A 20,865-nucleotide genomic window follows, 5' to 3' on the forward strand; every position below is an offset into this window, starting at 1 on the left:
AGCCCTTTTGAAAAGACACACAAACAGGTTGAAGATGTTGGCGTAAAGCCCACCCATCAGGTACATAGCAGGGGAACACAGGGACTCATGTCAAAACAGGAACCACAGAAGCTAAGGGGTAAGCTATTTCTCCGCTTGCTTGGTATAATATATAAAGGTGTACTTGGACTGTTGGGTGAGAGATGGGACTTACTAGCATCCAGTTCCTCTGCCTGTCGTGCATTTTGCCTTTGAGTCGAGGGGAGATCAGATCCCTGAGCTCAGGGAGAAGAGTCTCCATCACCAGGTTGGCCAGAATCTACAGGAGGGATACACAACACATAGGTGGATTAATGTGTTACAGATGACAATTAGAAAGGACCATTTCCTTGAAGCTTGCTTCAGCTGTCCAAAAGTATTTGTATGAGAACCGACAGCCATTTTTCCATAGTGATACGAAATCCGTAGTCTTATTCACCAGAATCTGGGTGCTCCGCACGCTCCACAATTTGTATGACCTACAGTCAGAGCCCTGGCCTGGTCAGCAAAATAACCATCAGTATGACTCAGCAACCCCAGAGTGAACAGCAACAGGAAGCATACAGGGATGAATCCCAAATGGTATCCTATACAGTGCAGCACTTTTGACCAAGGCCTATAGCGCACTACATAGGGAATAGCATATCATTAGAGATGCACAGTCCAGCTGCGAGTTGATGTCACTATGGCCCCTGCCCTGGTGACACAATCCTGTAGGCATGAACTCACTGGGCCCTGACCCCCTGTTGGACAGCAGAATGGGAGGCAGACAGGGCAGAGAGTGGTGTCACTGTGTGTGTGTGTGTGTGTTTTCGCACTATAACCAAACAGTGGATTTCCTTCATAGCTCCCTATAACACCACCAATGAGACACATACAGATCAGACCAGCACATGTGACACAGACTGTCATTCGCTGTGGCATGCTGACCTGTGAGGGGATCCCACACATCATCTCCCAGGTGCCATACTGCCCATGGGCTTGGCGGTAGAGCCTCACTGCGTCTGTGAAGGCCGGAGTCTGCACCTGGCTCTCCTCTGATAAACCTATGGGATAACCACAGAGGAGCAGTGTTGTTAGTGGACGAGAAACAACATAGTAATGGTTGATTTTAATACTTTCTAAATTCACAATGTACAAGTTTATCATTTAAATCACAACAATCTCAGAAAATATTGGTTACACTTTCTACAAAGTACATACAAAATGCTTTCTAAAATATTTGTGGCTAAAACATGCTTGAAAAAGGAGCTCCATTCCTAGTTTGTTGCACTTTGCCCAGAAAGAGAAGTGTATGTAGACCAAGGGTCACAGTCTTAATCTGGACAGCGGAGTAGGCGGCTATTCCTTAAAAGGAAACAGTCTAATACAGTGAGATTGCAGAGTGACCACACACACAGAACAGGCCACTGCAGAGTGACCACACACACACAGAACAGGTCACCCTCTAGTGGCAGCAGGGAGTAGCCTTGCTTTTAGTTATCAGAGCATTGCCATGGCAACCCAGGGAGAATCCACAGTAACCATTTTAAAGGAAGTAAGAACTTTTGTCTTCCCTAAAAATCGCCCAATCATTTCCGAATACTGAAGTAGCTACACCCCATAATGGCTTAATGATTGTGAAACAGCTTCTGTCACCAGGCCATCAGACTGTTGAAGAGCCATGCCTAGCCGGCTACTTGCCCGGTACACTGCACCTTGAAACTAATTACCCATGTACCGTATGTAGTCTGAAAGCTGGTCACCTCATTCTGTTTATATACAGTTAACTCACTGTGTATATACTGCAAATTTGGAATATATTCAAACGTCCTGACTTTTTCCACATTTTGTAATGTTATAGCCTTATTCTAAAATGTATTGACCCCCCCTCCCATCAAATCTACACACACCACCCTATGACAAAGCAAAAACCGGTATTGATTTTTTAGCTAAAAATAAATACCTTATTTACATAAGTATTCAGAACCTTGGCTACAGGTTCACCTTCCAACAGGACAACGACCCTAAGCACACAGCCAAGACAACGCAGGAGTGGCTTCAGGACAAGTCTCTAAATGTCCTTGAGTGGCCCAGCCAGAGCCCGGACTTCAACCCAATCAAACATCTCTGGAGACACCTGAAAATAGCTGTGCATCAACCTGACAGAGCTTGAGAGCATCTGCAGAGAAGAATGGGAGAAACTCCCCAAATACAGATGTGCCAAGCTTGTAGCATCATACCCAAGAAGACTCGAGGCTGTAATCGCTGCCAAAAAGGTGCTTCAACAAAGTACTGAGTAAAGGTCTGAATACTTATGTAAATGTGATATGTTTACTTTTAATACATTTGCAAACACTTCTAAAAAAAAAACATTTTTTGGGGGGTGTTGTGTGTAGATTGAGGGGGGGGGACACAATTTCATCCATTTTAGAACAAGGCTGCAATGTAACAAACTGTGTTAAAGTCAAAGGGTCTGAATTCACATAGTAACATAAGCATTTTGCTGCACATGTCATAACACCTGCAAATCTGTGTAGACAACAAATAAACTGATTTGACATTTGTTTGGCAAGGTACTGTTTCCTTTCCACCATCAAGTCAGTTATGGTGAAAGCTTCTCTTGAGGCAGAATCACACCACCTGCTCCCCCTAATGGATAGAGTTCAATCACACCACCTGCTCCCCCTAATGGATAGAGTTCAATCACACCACCTGCTCCCCCTAATGGATAGAGTTCAATCACACCACCTGCTCCCCCTAATGGATAGAGTTCAATCACACCACCTGCTCAGATTATCTCCACCTCTGCTGAAAGCGTCAAAATGAAGTAATAATGAACGCATCCAGCTGTGTTTGGAATCAAGATTTAGAATGGCATGCACAGGCTCTCCAGCCAAACAACTCAACAGGAGGCCACTAAAGAGCTACCCTGTGTTGTGATAAAAATGGGAGAATTTAGAAATGAACTCAATGAGATTCTGTGTAAATGCTGTGTGTGTGGACTCCAGCTATGACAAAGGCAGGAAGTGAATGTGTGCAGGGCAGGGTAGGGCTGTGTGAGAGGCCTGTGAGTGTTATGAGGGGGGAGGGGGGTGTAGATAATCTACCAGAGCACATTGCTACAGGCAGGAAGTGCACAGGCCCAGACCCCCCCCCCCTTCCCTCTGAGTGAGTGAGTGAGATTAAGGGTGGGGCCAGGCCATTTATTTTGGAACTGCCTCAGGAGAAATTGGAGGGATTTATTAGAGGGCCCCCAAAAAAGCTAAACCAAACAAAGTCTAGCCTGTGCTGAAATCCCAGTACTGTCTATTAATGGATGTGTGTGTATACATGGTCATCTGCCAACCATATGCAAGTTCTGTCAATAAAAAGTGATTACAATTTTTGTCAAACACATTTTTTGTGCGAATTGACGACACTAGATGACTAAATAGACCCAGAAAAAAAACAAATGTTTTTTCTCCAATTTCAGTTGACAAAAATGAGACTATACAAAATTGTGTGTGACTAAAATCGGACTAATAAGTGGACTGGACAAGAGTTTAAGGAAATTGAGGGCTTTTCAGTGATAAGCAAATATTAGCAACACATATGGGCAGCGCAAGCGATGTGTTGAAAACCAATGATGTGTACAGTCTTGGCCAAAAGTTGAGAATGACACATTTATTAGCACAAAGTCTGCTGCATCAGTTTGAATTATGGCAATTTGCATATACTCCAGAATGTTATGAAGAGTGATCAGATTAATTGCAATTAATTGCAAAGTCCCTCTTTGCCATGCAAATTAATTGAATCCACAAAAACACATTTCCACTGCATTTCAGCCCTGCCACAAAAGGACCAGCTGACATGTCAGTGATTTTCTCGATAACACAGGTGTGAGTGTTGACGAGGACAAGGCTAGAGAACACTCTGTCCTGCTGATTGAGTTCGAATAACAGACGAAGCTAAAAAGGAGGGTGGTACTTGGAATCATTGTTCTTCCTCTGTCAACAATGGTTACCTGCAAGGAAACACGTGCAGTCATCATTGCTTTGCACAGAAAGGGCTTCACAGGCAAGGATATTGCTGCCAGTAAGATTCCACCTAAATCAACCATTTATCAGATCATCAAGAACTTCAAGGAGAGCAGTTCAATTGTTGTGAAGAAGGCTTCAGGGTGCCCAAGAAAGTCCAGCAAGCGCCAGGACCGTCTCCTAAAGTTGATTCAGCTGAGGGATCGGGGCACCACCAGTACAGCGCTTGCTCAGGAATGGCAGCAGGCAGGTGTGAGTGCATCTGCACGCATAGTGAGGCAAAGACTTTTGGAGGATGGCCTGGTGTCAAGAAGGGCAGCAAAGAAGCCACTTCTCTCCAGGAAAAACATCAGGGACAGACTGATAATTCTGCAAAAGGTACAGGGATTGGACTGCTGAGGACTGGGGTCAAGTCATTTTCTCTGATGAATCCCCTTTCCGGTTGTTTGGGGCATCTGGAAAAAAGCTTGTCCGGAGTAGACAAGGTGAGCGCTACCATCTGTCCTGTGTCATGCCAACAGTAAAGCATCCTGAGACCATTCATGTGTGGGGTTGCTTCTCAGCCAAGAGAGTGGGCTCTCTCACAATTTTGCCTAAGAACACAGCCATGAATAAAGAATGGTACCAACACATCCTCCGAGAGCAACTTCTCCCAACCATCCAGGAACAGTTTGGTGACGAACAATGCCTTTTCCAGCATGATGGAGCACCTTGCCATTAGGCAAAAGTGATAACCACGTGGCTTGGGGAACAAAACATCGATATTTTGGGTCCATGGCCAGGAATCTCCCCAGACCTTAATCCCATTGAGAACTTGTGGTCAATCCTCAAGAGGCTGGTGGACAAACAAAACCCCATAAATTCTGACAAACTCCAAGCATTGATTATGCAAGAATGGCTGCCATCAGTCAGGATGTGGCCCAGAAGTTAAATGACAGCATGCCAGGGCGGATTGCAGAGGTCTTAAAAAGAAGGGTCAACACTGCAAATATTGACTCTTTGAATCAACTTTATGTAATTGTCAATAAAAGCCTTTGACACTTATGAAATGCTTGTAATTATAATTCTGTATTCCATAGTAACACCTGACAAAAATATCTAAAAGACACTGAGGCAGCAGACTGTGTGAAAATTAAGTGTCTCAACTTTTGGCCACGACTGTATACAGCGTCTTCGGATAGTATTCAGACCCCTGGAATTTTTCCACATTTTCTTACGTTACAGCCTTATTCTAAAATGTTTTATTTCATTTTAAATACCATACTCAGCAACCTACACATAATGACAAAGCAAATTCTTGTTAATTTTTGCAAAATCATAAAAAATAAAAAACAGAATACCTTGACATAAGTTTTCAAACCCTTTGCTATGAGGCTTGAAATTGAGCTCAGGTTTCCATTGATCATCCTTGAGATGTTTCTACAACTTGGAGTCCACCTGTGGTAAATTAAACTTATTGGACATGATTTGGAAAGGCCAGATACAAGGTCCCGTGGTTGACACACCACCCTATGACAAATCAAAAACCGGTATAGATATTTTTGCATAAAAAAATGCCTTATTTACATAAGTATTCAGAACCTTGGCTACAGGTTCACCTTCCAACAGGACAACGACCCTAAGCACACAGCCAAGACAACGCAGGAGTGGCTTCAGGACAAGTCTCTGAATGTCCTTGAGTGGCCCAGTCAGAGCCCGATCAAACATCTCTGGAGAGACCTGAAAATAGCTGTGCAGAGACGCTCCCCATCTAACGTGACAGAGCTTGAGGCTCTGCAGAGAAGAACGGGAAAGAACTCCCCAAATACAGGTGTGCCAAGCTTGTAGCATCATACCCAAGAAGAATAGATGCTGTCATCGCTGCCAGAAGGTGCTTTAACAAAGTACTGAGTAAAGGGTCTGAATAGTTATGTAAACATGATCAGTTTTTTAAATTTGTAATAAATGTACAAATATTTCCACAAAACTATTTTTGCTTTATTATTATGGGGTATTGTGTGTAGATTGATGAGGAGAAAAAACTATTTTATAAATTTTTGAATAAGGCTGTAACGTAACAAAATGTGGAAAAAGTCAAGGGGTCTGAATACTATCCGAAGGCACTGTAAACCATGATGACTGACAGGGGGCATTGTATTGAAACCCCCGCACAGCCATCTTGGCACTCCTCCATTGTAAGATTTGGAATCTATAGAAACGTATTTATTAATGTTAATGTATTAACATTCGTTTGACACATTTATTCTGTGACAGACATACTTTCAAATTATATTTTGTGAACTGAACCTCAAAAATAATTATTTCTTAAAGTATTTTTTTTTGCTGCTAATGTTAGTCTCCATTACAACAAACAGACACATGTAATTTTGTCCTTTAAACATCGACTTGAAATACTGTAGAATGTCCTTCATTCCAATGGAGGACTGGTCCTACTGGGGAGTACCAATACAGCCGACCGGTGGCTTTGAGTTCATGTGGACCCAGTGACTCAGACGTGAGCACCTGGATCAGGACTGGAGCACTGGGACTCAGACGTGAGCACCTGGATCAGGACTGGAGCACTGGGACTCAGACTTTAGCCATAGGGTCTTGCAACTCGAGCACAGGGGACTTGGGGCTCTAGGTTTAGTGACTTGACTACATCACCGGGCGAAAGTCAATAGCTCCAGTTCTACTTTGGACATCATTGTGACTGCAGTGTCTGATAACAATGCCGTCGCTGCAACACATACTTTTATACATGTCATATTTCTGCTATTATGAAGAGAATAGGAAAAACATTTTGGTAGGACAAGGCTATATACATATATATATGTTAGTGCACATGGAAGTAAGTGATTTGTTTACTATAGGTTACTGGAGGCAATACAAATGTGATGTGACTCAAATTAAAGGGTATTTGGTTGACTAAAATGGCTCACTTTGTAACTAGACCAAGTCATTATTCAAATTACAACGTGACTATGACTTAATATTTTAGACAAAATGACAGTAGACAAAATAATAAAAAGTGCCAAAATTAACACTGCTACACACACTACCCAAGCCTGGGTCACAGCTGGGGCATGTTAGCTATGTCCTTATCAGGAGCTGGTCAGGCTGTGTCTTTTCAGACTGATTTTAAAATAGATTTTAAAATAGAGGGACCAGCTTCAGAGCAGACACGTGTACGTACCGGTCTTTCGGATTCAAATAAGCTTCATTAGCATGAATGACAAATCCCCTGCTGTTAAAGCGAAGTGATAACAGTAAACAATTATAATACCATTGAAGAGCCAGAGAGGAGGAGCGGCCAAGCCAAGGAAATGAATTGCCACCACATACCAGAGTTTACTGAGCCTGCAATCTAAACACGAAGCTATGCTGCCAGCAGTACGACACATTGTCTGTCCACTCAGGGCCTGGCTCCATGAACACTTGGTGTGCATCCCAAATGGAAGCCTATTCACTATATAGTGTACTACTTTTGACCAGGGACTACTTTGGTACTATATAGGGAATAGGGTGCCATTTGGCAATGGTCCTGAAACCTCTCATCGGGGACCCCCAGGCGTTTCACATGTTTGTTGTATCTAATATGATTCCCCTCGTCAAGGACTTGACGATAAGTTGAAATCAGGTGTGCTAGCTCAGGAATAGTTGAAATGCATGGAACGGCTTGGGGTTCCCGACGAGAGGTTTGAGAACCCCTGACATATGGGATGTGCATGCTACAGACTGGTTCCATAACATTGTGGTCACCTCTTTATGATGGTGGATCAGACTGGAGCTTCTACAAATTGTATACATTTAGTAATATGCTGTGTATAGGCTGGTCTGTGCATTGGGTCATAAGGCAATTCAAAATAAAATAGTTTAACCTTTATTTAACTAGGCAAGTCAGTAAAGAACTAATTCTTATTTACAATGACAGCCTAGGAACAGTGGGTTAACTGCCTTGTTCAGGGGCAGAAAGACAGATTTATACCTTGTCAGCTCAAGGATGATTCGATCCAGCAACTTTTACTGGATACTGGCCCAATGCTCTAACCACTAGGCTACCGTTATAAGGAGTAGAGGTGAAAAACTACCGGTAATTTACCAAAGTTACCAGAATCTTCAGTAATTTTGGAAAATGTATCATAACTTTGATCATTTATACTTGAATAACTTCAAAAATATGTGTCCATATGTCCAGGAGTTTAGTACAAAGACCATATAGTTCCAGAAAATAGCATTATAAAAAAAACATCATTTCTCATTTCCTCTGCAACTCTTCCAACCATTTACTTTTTTCCAAAACTGCTACCAGTTTGACACAAAATATTTTTTGTGTAAGTGTTTAAAAAAAATGTAAGGATATTTCATGCTGAAAGCCTCATATTAAAAAAAACAAATAGTATGCACTAAGTGGGTTTATATTTAGGATCATGTTTTACAGATGTCGTTACATGTTTAATTCTAAAATCTATTTTATAATCTATTTTACCAGAGGGCCAGGATCATTACAGACACCTGTTAGAACCTGAAGTACCCAAAAGGGCCACTAGATGTTTTGTGATGGATTACACAAAATCCTTGAAAGATACAAAACTCTGGTAGTTCTCAGGTAAACTTCAAACATTTCTAGTAATATACCCTCCTTTTGCAACCCTAATAAAGAGATCACAGTACTTGAAGTGCTAATCCTTAAAACGACTGAAACATAAATGGATAGTCAAACCCTAAACCAGGGTTTCCCCAAACTTGGTCCTCAGGACCCCAAGGGGTACACTTTATGGGTTTTTGCTATAGCACTACACAGCTTACTCAAAAGAATAAAAACACCCTCACCATCAAGCTTTGATCATTTGAATCAGCTGTGTAGTAACAGGGCTCCCGAGTGGTGCAGAGGTCTAAGGCACTGCATCTCAGTGCATCTACAGTCCCTGGTACGAATCCAGGCTGTATCACATCCGTCCGGGATTGGAAGTCCCATAGGGCGGCGCACAATTGGCCCAGCGTTGTCCAGGTTTGGCTGGGGTAGTATGTCATTGTAAATAAGAACTTGTGCTTAACCGACTTGCCTAGTTAATTAAAAAGGTTAAATAACAATTACACAAAACGAGCACAGGGATGGATTGCCTGACTAAGCACTCCTGGTCCACAATCTGATGGTTTAATTAGAGTCATTTTGTGACTTAATTGAGTCATCTACTGTTGTATAGTAGACATGCTAAGTACTGCTGACAGTATCTGAGAGTTAGAGGACAGTTTGTTTTCTGACAAAAGAAGAAAGTGTCTGTAGGGAATTTAGCATGAGCTGGCCACATGTTTTATGTTGAGAGGGAGAGGGCATGAAGGAAGACCCCCGGGGCTTACCGTAGGCCCGTTGTTTAGACAAATGGAACAAGCTCTAACTTAATAGAGAAAATCTGGTAAAGGAATCTTTGAGCAGGCAAGAGGCAGCTGTCATTCTTGGGATTCTCTACAGACATGACTGTTTTTCTAATCCGATTTATTCCTCAATGAAAGATAATTCTGTTGGCCACGTAGAGGCTAAAGAGAATGGAGTGAGTACAGTACAGCTCTTTTTTCTTAGTTCAGGGAGCATAGATCTCGTCCCAAAACACTGTCCTCACATTCACCCTGCTAAAAATAAATAAATAAACCTCCAAAAGTATTCCTGGTCTACTCATAATACATGTATATAAAAACATGACACTGCAATTCAAGTAAAACATTGGTCTGCACACAATAACCAAACACAGGCCCTGTGCAGACAGATACAGCAGATTTAATTTCCTTCCTGTCAATGATGAAACTGTTGGACCCAAGTTAACATGACACCAGTTCTAAAACATATTGAATCATGTGTATGGCATACAGCGTGGCAGGTAGCTACTCCCTCTCAGAGACTGTCTTCCCTGTCGCTATGGGGACATAGTCTATCCCAGAATCCAAAACAGACTGGGACACAGGCTATTCCAATGCAACATTCACCCGAGTTTCTGTCTGCTTGGACATTATAACTAACTGGATGTTACTACAGATGTCAATGCTCAAGTGCTGTGGCTGCTTATGATACTGTAGATCAGGGGTGTCAAACTCTTTCTATGGAGGGCCTAGTGTCTGCTGGTTTTTGTTTTTTCCTTTCAATTAAGACCCAGACAACCAGGTGAGGAGAGTCCCTTACTAACCAGTGACCTTAATTCAACAATGAAGTACAAGGGAGGAGCGTAAACCCACAGACACGCAATGGAATGAGTTTGACACATGCTGTAGAGGAAATGAAGCCAAAACCATAGAACTATGTATAAACTATGTAGCTATACGTCAGTCTCTGCCAACATAGTTGCTGTGCAGCTCTACAGAGCCAACATGGGTGGCCTAATTCAAAACACTATCAGTAAGTCCCTAGGAGGATTGTTAAGTCATTTCCCCATTTGATCATAATGTACTGGATTGTAAACCTACTAGGCTTTTATATTGACACAGACCTGTATGGAGACAGGTGACACTTCTATCACTGTTGATCAATCTACATTTCTGCAGAGAGGCTGTTGCATGAGGAACATGATGGGACACATCAAGAGACAGTGAGGATGGTGGGAGGACAACAGTCTGGGTTTGGCTAGGTGGTGGTCAGTTGGAAGCCATAATTCCTGGGTTCAGACATAATCACTTCATCAGCAGTCAGTTCAGTGTATACTTCACTGCTACACTCCACTCCCCTGCTCAAATCTCTCTCCCTGTTTGAGTTATATCTAGTCTGAAATTAGTGGGCAATGCTATTTGAAATCTTTCAAATACTTGAGCCAGTGTTTCACCTATATTCATTAAGCAGTGGTGGCCCACCGCTGCAATAAATAAATACAATATTTGAATAAGTTTCTGTCAAGGCGCACTTAAATGATTAGTCGTTGGCTCAATGACTGGAAGTCTATGGGAACAGCTAACATGTCATTATGCTACCGCTAGTAGCAATGCACTACTGTTAATGGGGCTCTAAATCATCAACTTTGCTATACATATCAAAACTCTTGAGGTCATTTATTCTAGACAAGTGTGCTCTTGCCTTCATGTATTACTCAATAACTGCCTCACCATAACACCTCGGGACCAAGGCTGGGAACCAATTAATCTAGACACGTCAGTCACTCACTGTGTTTGAACACTGCAATTAAGTTCCTTCAAGCATGCCGCAGAACCTTCAAGCATGCCGCAGAACCTTCAAGCATGCCGCAGAACCATAAAAATGGACACTTGTGTTTCAACATGCGCACAACCACAGAATGAATGACAGGATGATCTTGACGGGTAATACAGTGTGTCTGGGATTGAATGTGTTGGTTTGACAGGGATACGCACCATCATTGGCATGTCTTACACAGTCCTGAAAGACTGCATGCCACTTCTGCTGTTCTTTCTCCGTCACCACACAGAAGTAGTAGTGGCGGGCGTACGGGTGCCACAGGATCAGGGGGAACTGGGTGGCACACTTCAGGAAGGGAGAGTTACCCACTTTAGCCTTTACACCTGAAACACACCATCACAATAACCTTCATGCAACAAGTACATTTACATGTAACCGGAATGTTGATATGGTGAAATGGTGTTAACAATGCTTCACAATAAACCAAATATTCAGACAATAATTGACAGTCTATACAACACTGCATCAAACAGTCCTGCACCAGCCAGGAAGTGATCCTTTCTGCACATGTTGTGAACCATCCAGTAGCACAAAAACAGCCCTTTGGAAACAGGAACATGCCCACATTACATAAAATAACAGCGAGCCGTTCATAAGTGCAATACCAGGTCTCCGTTCCTCTTTAAAATGATGACATATGGCATTTATGGGAGGAGTCTTAACATATGTAGGTTGGCATTTATGGTCCTGAATCTTACCCTGGAGGCAGCTCTGCAGTGTTCACTAGCTAGCACAGCCACAAAGTCTGATGTTAACCCTAACCACACTGCTAACCCTAATGCCCAATTCTAAATGAAGACCAAAAAGCTAATGTTTGTTTTCATGACAGGCAATTTTGACTCATCAGCTGGCCCATCTGGCAGAAATCGCTCAGTTTTGGTGCCAGGGCAAGATTCATGACAGTAAAAGTTAACCTGCATAACATGTGCCTCACCCCCACCCCCGGTTCTCAGTCCTAACATGTGCCCCACCCCCTTCGCTGGTTCTCAGTCCTAACATGTGCCCCACCCCCTTCGCTGGTTCTCAGTCCTAATATGTGCCCCACCCCCACCTCAGTCCTAACATGTGCCCCACCCCCACCTCAGTCCTAACATGTGCCTCACCCCCACCCCCTTCTCAGTCCTAACATGTGCCTCACCCCCACCCCCTTCTCAGTCCTAACATGTGCCTCACCCCCACCCCCTTCTCAGTCCTAACATGTGCCTCACCCCCACCCCCTTCTCTGGTTCTCAGTCCTAACATGTGCCTCACCCCCACCCCCTTCGCTGGTTCTCAGTCCTAACATGTGCCTCACTCCCTTCGCTGGTTCTCAATCCTAACATGTGCCTCACCCCCACCCCCTTCGCTGGTTCTCAGTCCTAACATGTGCCTCACTCCCTTCGCTGGTTCTCAGTCCTAACATGTTCTCACCAGGCAGGCTGTTGTTGAGCAGCTCCAGGTACTGATCCATTGAAGTCAGCACTTTGTACCCAGCACAGTTGATGTTCCCCTTGGGGTGAAGCCCTCTCTCGTGAGACTGACGGGGAACACAAGGACAAGGCAGATGTAACGCTCTATTGCATCTTTATCCCCAAAAGTTAAACTTGTTGACAATATGACATTTATGAGAATGAGCCTTGCAGATATAACACACATCTAGAACTCCATGTACATTACAGGGATTGACACATTTTATTAGCCAATTCACTAATACTGACAAATGCACCATCATAATGGGGGGGGGGGGCATTTGAATTAAATCTTTCCTTACCGCTTTGTTGTCATAGTAGTTGATAGTGTAGGAGTCAGGAACGAAGATGAAGTGGTTTCTCCATTTATTATTCTCCTCCAGAAACTGGAACAGAGCTCCAGAGAAGATGGATCTATTCTCCAGAGGAACCTGAATGGGCCGGACAGGAGAGTCTGTAAAAACCTTCTGATGACTGGCATCTAGGGACATCACCTCTTTGGTGGACTGGTCCATCTTCATGGACCAAGGACTGGCCTACTATTTAAAGCCTTGGAGTTCCTCTTGAAACATCAGGTATACTTACTACATTGCCATGTGGTACTACTGTCTGTGATGTCTCAAATGTAGTCTAGACACAGTAGTGTTGAGTAATTTATCCAATCATTTGCCCATCAAGACAGTATTGTTGTTCTCAGGAAAACAGCCAACATTCCTCAAAAACCTCACTGACAATAAAACTGCAATCTCTTACACAGCCTCATGTAGTTAGCATTGTCAGTGCAGCTGTAACACCAGACAGAATGTAGCTAACTGTTTCTCTTTACGAGAGTGTTACGGGCCTTTAAAAACAGGGCAACAGGCTTAACACTGGACCCTCAGGAGAAGCCTAATAAAAGAGTTATACTAGGGGCTCGATTCAAACCATAGCGCTTATGTTCAGCATTAATGCGCTTACAGACTGGCTGCGGAAAGCATCAAAGGTTCTGGGAGTAGGGCGGCAGCTGGAAAAGTCTTGAACATTCCCTACGCATGGTTGACCAACTTTTTTACTACAACATTCGAGCTGACAACCCGGGACCGCTGGTCACGACACACGGTAGGCAAATATTCTTGCGGTTCAATTGCCGTTTACAGTGGCCCATGTGCAAATCGCCTTTATAGAGCGGTTGAAATGTAAAGGTCATGTCTAATTGAGCCAAAATGACATCGTTTACTGTGAATGCAGTCTCTGCTAAGGCGGGAACATTGCCTTTAAAATGTCAATCGTGCTACAAAGCAGATCTTCAGCGCTACGGATTTAAATCGAGCCCTAGGGTCCTCTGCAGTGACCTCACTCTCCCTAAAGTCAAATGTGGCAGTGGCTCAAGAAGTCACAAGTTAGATTGTTGCTCCCTCCATTCGTAGCACGGTTGACTTGATACCTCAGGGACAGTGGCATCACACCAGGGTAACTTGTACTTCACATCTGTTACACAGAGATGGAAATATCTCAATGCTCCTTGAATGATTCTCTCTGTAGCCTAGCACAGAACTCTAAACTACTGTTTACTCCTCTGGCTTAAGTGGGAGTGGCAAGGACTTCTCATGCTGTAGCTACTATTATATCTGAACACACTTCAATCTTCAGAACAAACTGATATTGATATAGCGAGGCGAGTTTCTTGAGTTTCAACATAGTGTGGGCAAAGTGTTCCAAATGTCAGAACTTCAGGTGTTATTCTGTCACCTTATCAGGGCAGAAACAGAGTAGAGGACAAGAGGAGTGGAGGAGAAAGTGAATTACCTTGCGGTGCAGTAGCTGTGGCTGGGGCCCACCTCCTCCCTCGATGTCAAAGCGGACCTTGTTGAAAAGGGCCACTGCATACTGTTGCTCATACAGACGGCTAAACTCTCCAATCACCTCGCCTGTCCTGGCTGCGGGAGGAAGGAAGGACAAGGCTATATTAGGGGACATGAAACACTCAGTGTTGGAAGATACGGAGTCATGTCAGCTCTATTCATAACATTTCTACACTTCTATCGGAAAGATCTGTAATGCTACATCCCCGAACAGACCTGAGGTGTTGCAAATCAAACGTTGTATGACGACATTCCCTGTCAATAGTGATGTATTTGTAAGTGTATTCTTCATTCACGTGTTAAGTAACCATCTGAATGCAAAGGGTCGCCTTTTGCCGGTTACCTCGATCACTATTTACTACGCTTAGCACAGTGTAAAGAAATAATTACCACATTTCACGTGGTCCTTTGTGTCCTTTATCAGAATGTCCACACGGCAGTGTTTGCATTACAGAGTTAGCCTTCAGTTCAGCATTTCAATATTTTACCAAATGGAGTTGGCATGGCAACAAACCTGGCACACCATCAACCCGTTTGTGAAACTGAAAAGGCCCGACTTCAAAGTTACACCCCTGGACCTTCAACAAACTAGTTTAGCACTCTGTTAGTGTGACTACGGGCCATTCTGGTTTAGACAAGGCTTACTTAGGTTTCTGGTGTTAACTTGGTCTCTTTATGTCTGTCTACCTCAGAGAGAACGGAATGAAGATACTCTGTTTGGTTTTTACCATCCCCTTTATTTAGAGAGAGTGGTGCTGTGAATGTAGCGTAGGGAGGAATGGTCTGCTGGCAGGGTAGAGGGAGACTGTAAACGTAGCGTAGGGAGGAATGGTCTGCTGGCAGGGTAGAGGGAGACTGTAAACGTAGCATAGGGAGGAATGGTCTGCTGGCAGGGTAGAAGGAGACTGTAAACGTAGCGTAGGGAGGAATGGTCTGCTGGCAGGGTAGAGGGAGACTGTAAACGTAGCGTAGGGAGGAATGGTCTGCTGGCAGGGTAGAGGGAGACTGTAAACGTAGCGTAGGGAGGAATGGTCTGCTGGCAGGGTAGAGGGAGACTGTAAACGTAGCGTAGGGAGGAATGGCTTGCTGGCAGGGTAGAGGGAGACTGTAAACGTAGCGTAGGGAGGAATGGTCTGCTGGCAGGGTAGAGGGAGACTGTAAACGTAGCGTAGGGAGGAATGGTCTGCTGGCAGGGTAGAGGGAGACTGTAAACGTAGCGTAGGGAGGAATGGTCTGCTGGCAGGGTAGAGGGAGACTGTAAACGTAGCGTAGGGAGGAATGGTCTGCTGGCAGGGTAGAGGGAGACTGTAAACGTAGCGTAGGGAGGAATGGTCTGCTGGCAGGGTAGAGGGAGACTGTAAACGTAGCGTAGGGAGGAATGGCCTGCTGGCAGGGTAGAGGGAGACTGTAAACGTAGCGTAGGGAGGAATGGCCTGCTGGCAGGGTAGAGGGAGACTAAACGTAGCGTAGGGAGGAATGGCCTGCTGGCAGGGTAGAGGGAGACTGTAAACGTAGCGTAGGGAGGAATGGTCTGCTGGCAGGGTAGAGGGATACTGTAAACGTAGCGTAGGGAGGAATGGTCTGCTGGCAGGGTAGAGGGAGACTGTAAACGTAGCGTAGGGAGGAATGGTCTGCTGGCAGGGTAGAGGGAGACTGTAAACGTAGCGTAGGGAGGAATGGCTTGCTGGCAGGGTAGAGGGAGACTGTAAACGTAGCGTAGGGAGGAATGGTCTGCTGGCAGGGTAGAGGGAGACTGTAAACGTAGCGTAGGGAGGAATGGTCTGCTGGCAGGGTAGAGGGAGACTGTAAACGTAGCGTAGGGAGGAATGGTCTGCTGGCAGGGTAGAGGGAGACTGTAAACGTAGCGTAGGGAGGAATGGTCTGCTGGCAGGGTAGAGGGAGACTAAACGTAGCGTAGGGAGGAATGGCCTGCTGGCAGGGTAGAGGGAGACTGTAAACGTAGCGTAGGGAGGAATGGTCTGCTGGCAGGGTAGAGGGAGACTAAACGTAGCGTAGGGAGGAATGGCCTGCTGGCAGGGTAGAGGGAGACTGTAAACGTAGCGTAGGGAGGAATGGTCTGCTGGCAGGGTAGAGGGAGACTGTAAACGTAGCGTAGGGAGGAATGGTCTGCTGGCAGGGTAGAGGGAGACTGTAAACGTAGCGTAGGGAGGAATGGTCTGCTGGCAGGGTAGAGGGAGACTGTAAACGTAGCGTAGGGAGGAATGGTCTGCTGGCAGGGTAGAGGGAGACTGTAAACGTAGCGTAGGGAGGAATGGCCTGCTGGCAGGGTAGAGGGAGACTGTAAACGTAGCGTAGGGAGGAATGGTCTGCTGGCAGGGTAGAGGGAGACTAAACGTAGCGTAGGGAGGAATGGCCTGCTGGCAGGGTAGAGGGAGACTGTAAACGTAGCGTAGGGAGGAATGGTCTGCTGGCAGGGTAGAGGGAGACTGTAAACGTAGCGTAGGGAGGAATGGTCTGCTGGCAGGGTAGAGGGAGACTGTAAACGTAGCGTAGGGAGGAATGGTCTGCTGGCAGGGTAGAGGGAGACTGTAAACGTAGCGTAGGGAGGAATGGTCTGCTGGCAGGGTAGAGGGAGACTGTAAACGTATCGTAGGGAGGAATGGTCTGCTGGCAGAGTAGAGGGAGACTGTAAACGTAGCGTAGGGAGGAATGGCCTGCTGGCAGGGTAGAGGGAGACTGTAAACGTATCGTAGGGAGGAATGGCCTGCTGGCAGGGTAGAGGGAGACTGTAAACGTAGCGTAGGGAGGAATGGCCTGCTGGCAGGATAGAGGGAGACTGTAAACGTAGCGTAGGGAGGAATGGTCTGCTGGCAGGGTAGAGGGAGACTGTAAACGTAGCGTAGGGAGGAATGGTCTGCTGGCAGGGTAGAGGGAGACTGTAAACGTAGCGTAGGGAGGAATGGCCTGCTGGCAGGGTAGAGGGAGACTGTAAATGTAGCGTAGGGAGGAATGGTCTGCTGGCAGGGTAGAGGGAGACTGTAAACGTAGCGTAGGGAGGAATGGTCTGCTGGCAGGGTAGAGGGAGACTGTAAACGTAGCGTAGGGAGGAGTGGTCTGCTGGCAGGGTAGAGGGAGACTGTAAACGTAGCGTAGGGAGGAATGGTCTGCTGGCAGGGTAGAGGGAGACTAAACGTAGCGTAGGGAGGAATGGTCTGCTGGCAGGGTAGAGGGAGACTGTAAACGTAGCGTAGGGAGGAATGGTCTGCTGGCAGGGTAGAGGGAGACTAAACGTAGCGTAGGGAGGAATGGCCTGCTGGCAGGGTAGAGGGAGACTGTAAACGTAGCGTAGGGAGGAATGGTCTGCTGGCAGGGTAGAGGGAGACTAAACGTAGCGTAGGGAGGAATGGCCTGCTGGCAGGGTAGAGGGAGACTGTAAACGTAGCGTAGGGAGGAATGGTCTGCTGGCAGGGTAGAGGGAGACTGTAAACGTAGTGTAGGGAGGAATGGTCTGCTGGCAGGGTAGAGGGAGACTGTAAACGTAGCGTAGGGAGGAATGGTCTGCTGGCAGGGTAGAGGGAGACTGTAAACGTAGCGTAGGGAGGAATGGCTTGCTGGCAGGGTAGAGGGAGACTGTAAACGTAGCGTAGGGAGGAATGGTCTGCTGGCAGGGTAGAGGCAGACTGTAAACGTAGCGTAGGGAGGAATGGTCTGCTGGCAGGGTAGAGGGAGACTGTAAACGTAGCGTAGGGAGGAATGGTCTGCTGGCAGGGTAGAGGGAGACTGTAAATGTAGCGTAGGGAGGAATGGTCTGCTGGCAGGGTAGAGGGAGACTGTAAACGTAGCGTAGGGAGGAATGGTCTGCTGGCAGGGTAGAGGGAGACTGTAAACGTAGCGTAGGGAGGAATGGCCTGCTGGCAGGGTAGAGGGAGACTGTAAACGTAGCGTAGGGAGGAATGGCCTGCTGGCAGGGTAGAGGGAGACTGTAAACGTAGCGTAGGGAGGAATGGCCTGCTGGCAGGATAGAGGGAGACTGTAAACGTAGCGTAGGGAGGAATGGTCTGCTGGCAGGGTAGAGGGAGACTGTAAACGTAGCGTAGGGAGGAATGGTCTGCTGGCAGGGTAGAGGGAGACTGTAAACGTAGCGTAGGGAGGAATGGCCTGCTGGCAGGGTAGAGGGAGACTGTAAACGAAGCGTAGCGTAGGGAGGAATGGCCTGCTGGCAGGGTAGAGGGAGACTGTAAACGTAGCGTAGGGAGGAATGGTCTGCTGGCAGGGTAGAGGGAGACTGTAAACGTAGCGTAGGGAGGAATGGTCTGCTGGCAGGGTAGAGGGAGACTGTAAACGTAGCGTAGGGAGGAATGGCCTGCTGGCAGGGTAGAGGGAGACTGTAAACGAAGCGTAGCGTAGGGAGGAATGGCCTGCTGGCAGGGTAGAGGGAGACTGTAAACGTAGCGTAGGGAGGAATGGCCTGCTGGCAGGGTAGAGGAAGACTGTAAACGTAGCGTAGGGAGGAATGGCCTGCTGGCAGGGCAGAGGGAGACTGTAAACGTAACGTAGCGTAGGGAGGAATGGTCTGCTGGCAGGGCAGAGGGAGACTGTAAACGTAACGTAGCATAGGGAGGAATGGTCTGCTGGCAGGGTAGAGGGAGACTGTAAACGTAGCGTAGGGAGGAATGGCCTGCTGGCAGGGTAGAGGGAGACTGTAAACGTAGCGTAGGGAGGAATGGCCTGCTGGCAGGGTAGAGGGAGACTGTAAACGTAGCGTAGGGAGGAATGGCCTGCTGGCAGGGTAGAGGGAGACTGTAAACGTAGCGTAGGGAGGAATGGTCTGCTGGCAGGGTAGAGGGAGACTGTAAACGTAGCGTAGGGAGGAATGGTCTGCTGGCAGGGTAGAGGGAGACTGTAAACGTAGCGTAGGGAGGAATGGCCTGCTGGCAGGGTAGAGGGAGACTGTAAACGTAACGTAGCATAGGGAGGAATGGCCTGCTGGCAAGGTAGAGGGAGACTGTAAACGTAACGTAGCGTAGGGAGGAATGGTCTGCTGGCAGGGTAGAGGGAGACTGTAAACGTAGCGTAGGGAGGAATGGTCTGCTGGCAGGGTAGAGGGAGACTGTAAACGTAGCGTAGGGAGGAGTGGTCTGCTGGCAGGGTAGAGGGAGACTGTAAACGTAGCGTAGGGAGGAATGGCCTGCTGGCAGGGTAGAGGGAGACTGTAAACGTAGCGTAGGGAGGAATGGTCTGCTGGCAGGGTAGAGGGAGACTAAACGTAGCGTAGGGAGGAATGGCCTGCTGGCAGGGTAGAGGGAGACTGTAAACGTAGCGTAGGGAGGAATGGCCTGCTGGCAGGGTAGAGGGAGACTGTAAACGTAACGTAGCATAGGGAGGAATGGCCTGCTGGCAAGGTAGAGGGAGACTGTAAACGTAACGTAGCGTAGGGAGGAATGGTCTGCTGGCAGGGTAGAGGGAGACTGTAAACGTAGCGTAGGGAGGAATGGTCTGCTGGCAGGGTAGAGGGAGACTGTAAACGTAGCGTAGGGAGGAGTGGTCTGCTGGCAGGGTAGAGGGAGACTGTAAACGTAGCGTAGGGAGGAATGGTCTGCTGGCAGGGTAGAGGGAGACTGTAAACGTAGCGTAGGGAGGAATGGTCTGCTGGCAGGGTAGAAGGAGACTAAACGTAGCGTAGGGAGGAATGGCCTGCTGGCAGGGTAGAGGGAGACTGTAAACGTAGCGTAGGGAGGAATGGTCTGCTGGCAGGGTAGAGGGAGACTAAACGTAGCGTAGGGAGGAATGGCCTGCTGGCAGGGTAGAGGGAGACTGTAAACGTAGCGTAGGGAGGAATGGTCTGCTGGCAGGGTAGAGGGAGACTGTAAATGTAGCGTAGGGAGGAATGGTCTGCTGGCAGGGTAGAGGGAGACTGTAAACGTAGCGTAGGGAGGAATGGTCTGCTGGCAGGGTAGAGGGAGACTGTAAACGTAGCGTAGGGAGGAATGGTCTGCTGGCAGGGTAGAGGGAGACTGTAAACGTAGCGTAGGGAGGAATGGCTTGCTGGCAGGGTAGAGGGAGACTGTAAACGTAGCGTAGGGAGGAATGGTCTGCTGGCAGGGTAGAGGCAGACTGTAAACGTAGCGTAGGGAGGAATGGTCTGCTGGCAGGGTAGAGGGAGACTGTAAACGTAGCGTAGGGAGGAATGGTCTGCTGGCAGGGCAGACGGAGACTGTAAACGTAACGTAGCATAGGGAGGAATGGCCTGCTGGCAGGGTAGAGGGAGACTGTAAACGTAGCGTAGGGAGGAATGGTCTGCTGGCAGGGTAGAGGGAGACTGTAAACGTAGCGTAGGGAGGAATGGTCTGCTGGCAGGGTAGAGGGAGACTGTAAACGTAGCGTAGGGAGGAATGGCTTGCTGGCAGGGTAGAGGGAGACTGTAA

At 46.8% G+C, this 20,865-nt stretch overlaps 1 protein-coding gene across 1 annotated transcript in view; it reads right to left on the bottom strand.

The window, feature by feature from the left end:
- Window positions 1-20,865, bottom strand: part of LOC110536362 (protein Niban 2) — a 54,157-nt gene that overhangs the window by 21,885 nt on the left and 11,407 nt on the right. The window contains exons 2-7 of the mRNA XM_021622109.3: window positions 14,424-14,554; window positions 12,941-13,069; window positions 12,601-12,706; window positions 11,346-11,513; window positions 949-1,064; window positions 194-298 (exon numbers count right to left, since the gene is read on the bottom strand). Of these exons, the coding sequence (XP_021477784.3) occupies window positions 194-298; window positions 949-1,064; window positions 11,346-11,513; window positions 12,601-12,706; window positions 12,941-13,069; window positions 14,424-14,554 (755 nt within the window). The remainder of the gene's footprint in view (window positions 1-193; window positions 299-948; window positions 1,065-11,345; window positions 11,514-12,600; window positions 12,707-12,940; window positions 13,070-14,423; window positions 14,555-20,865) is intronic.

The sequence above is a fragment of the Oncorhynchus mykiss genome, chromosome 11 (genome assembly GCF_057628025.1).
Source record: "Oncorhynchus mykiss isolate SJ-2025 chromosome 11, ASM5762802v1, whole genome shotgun sequence".
In the NCBI taxonomy this organism is placed as follows: Eukaryota; Metazoa; Chordata; class Actinopteri; order Salmoniformes; family Salmonidae; genus Oncorhynchus; species Oncorhynchus mykiss.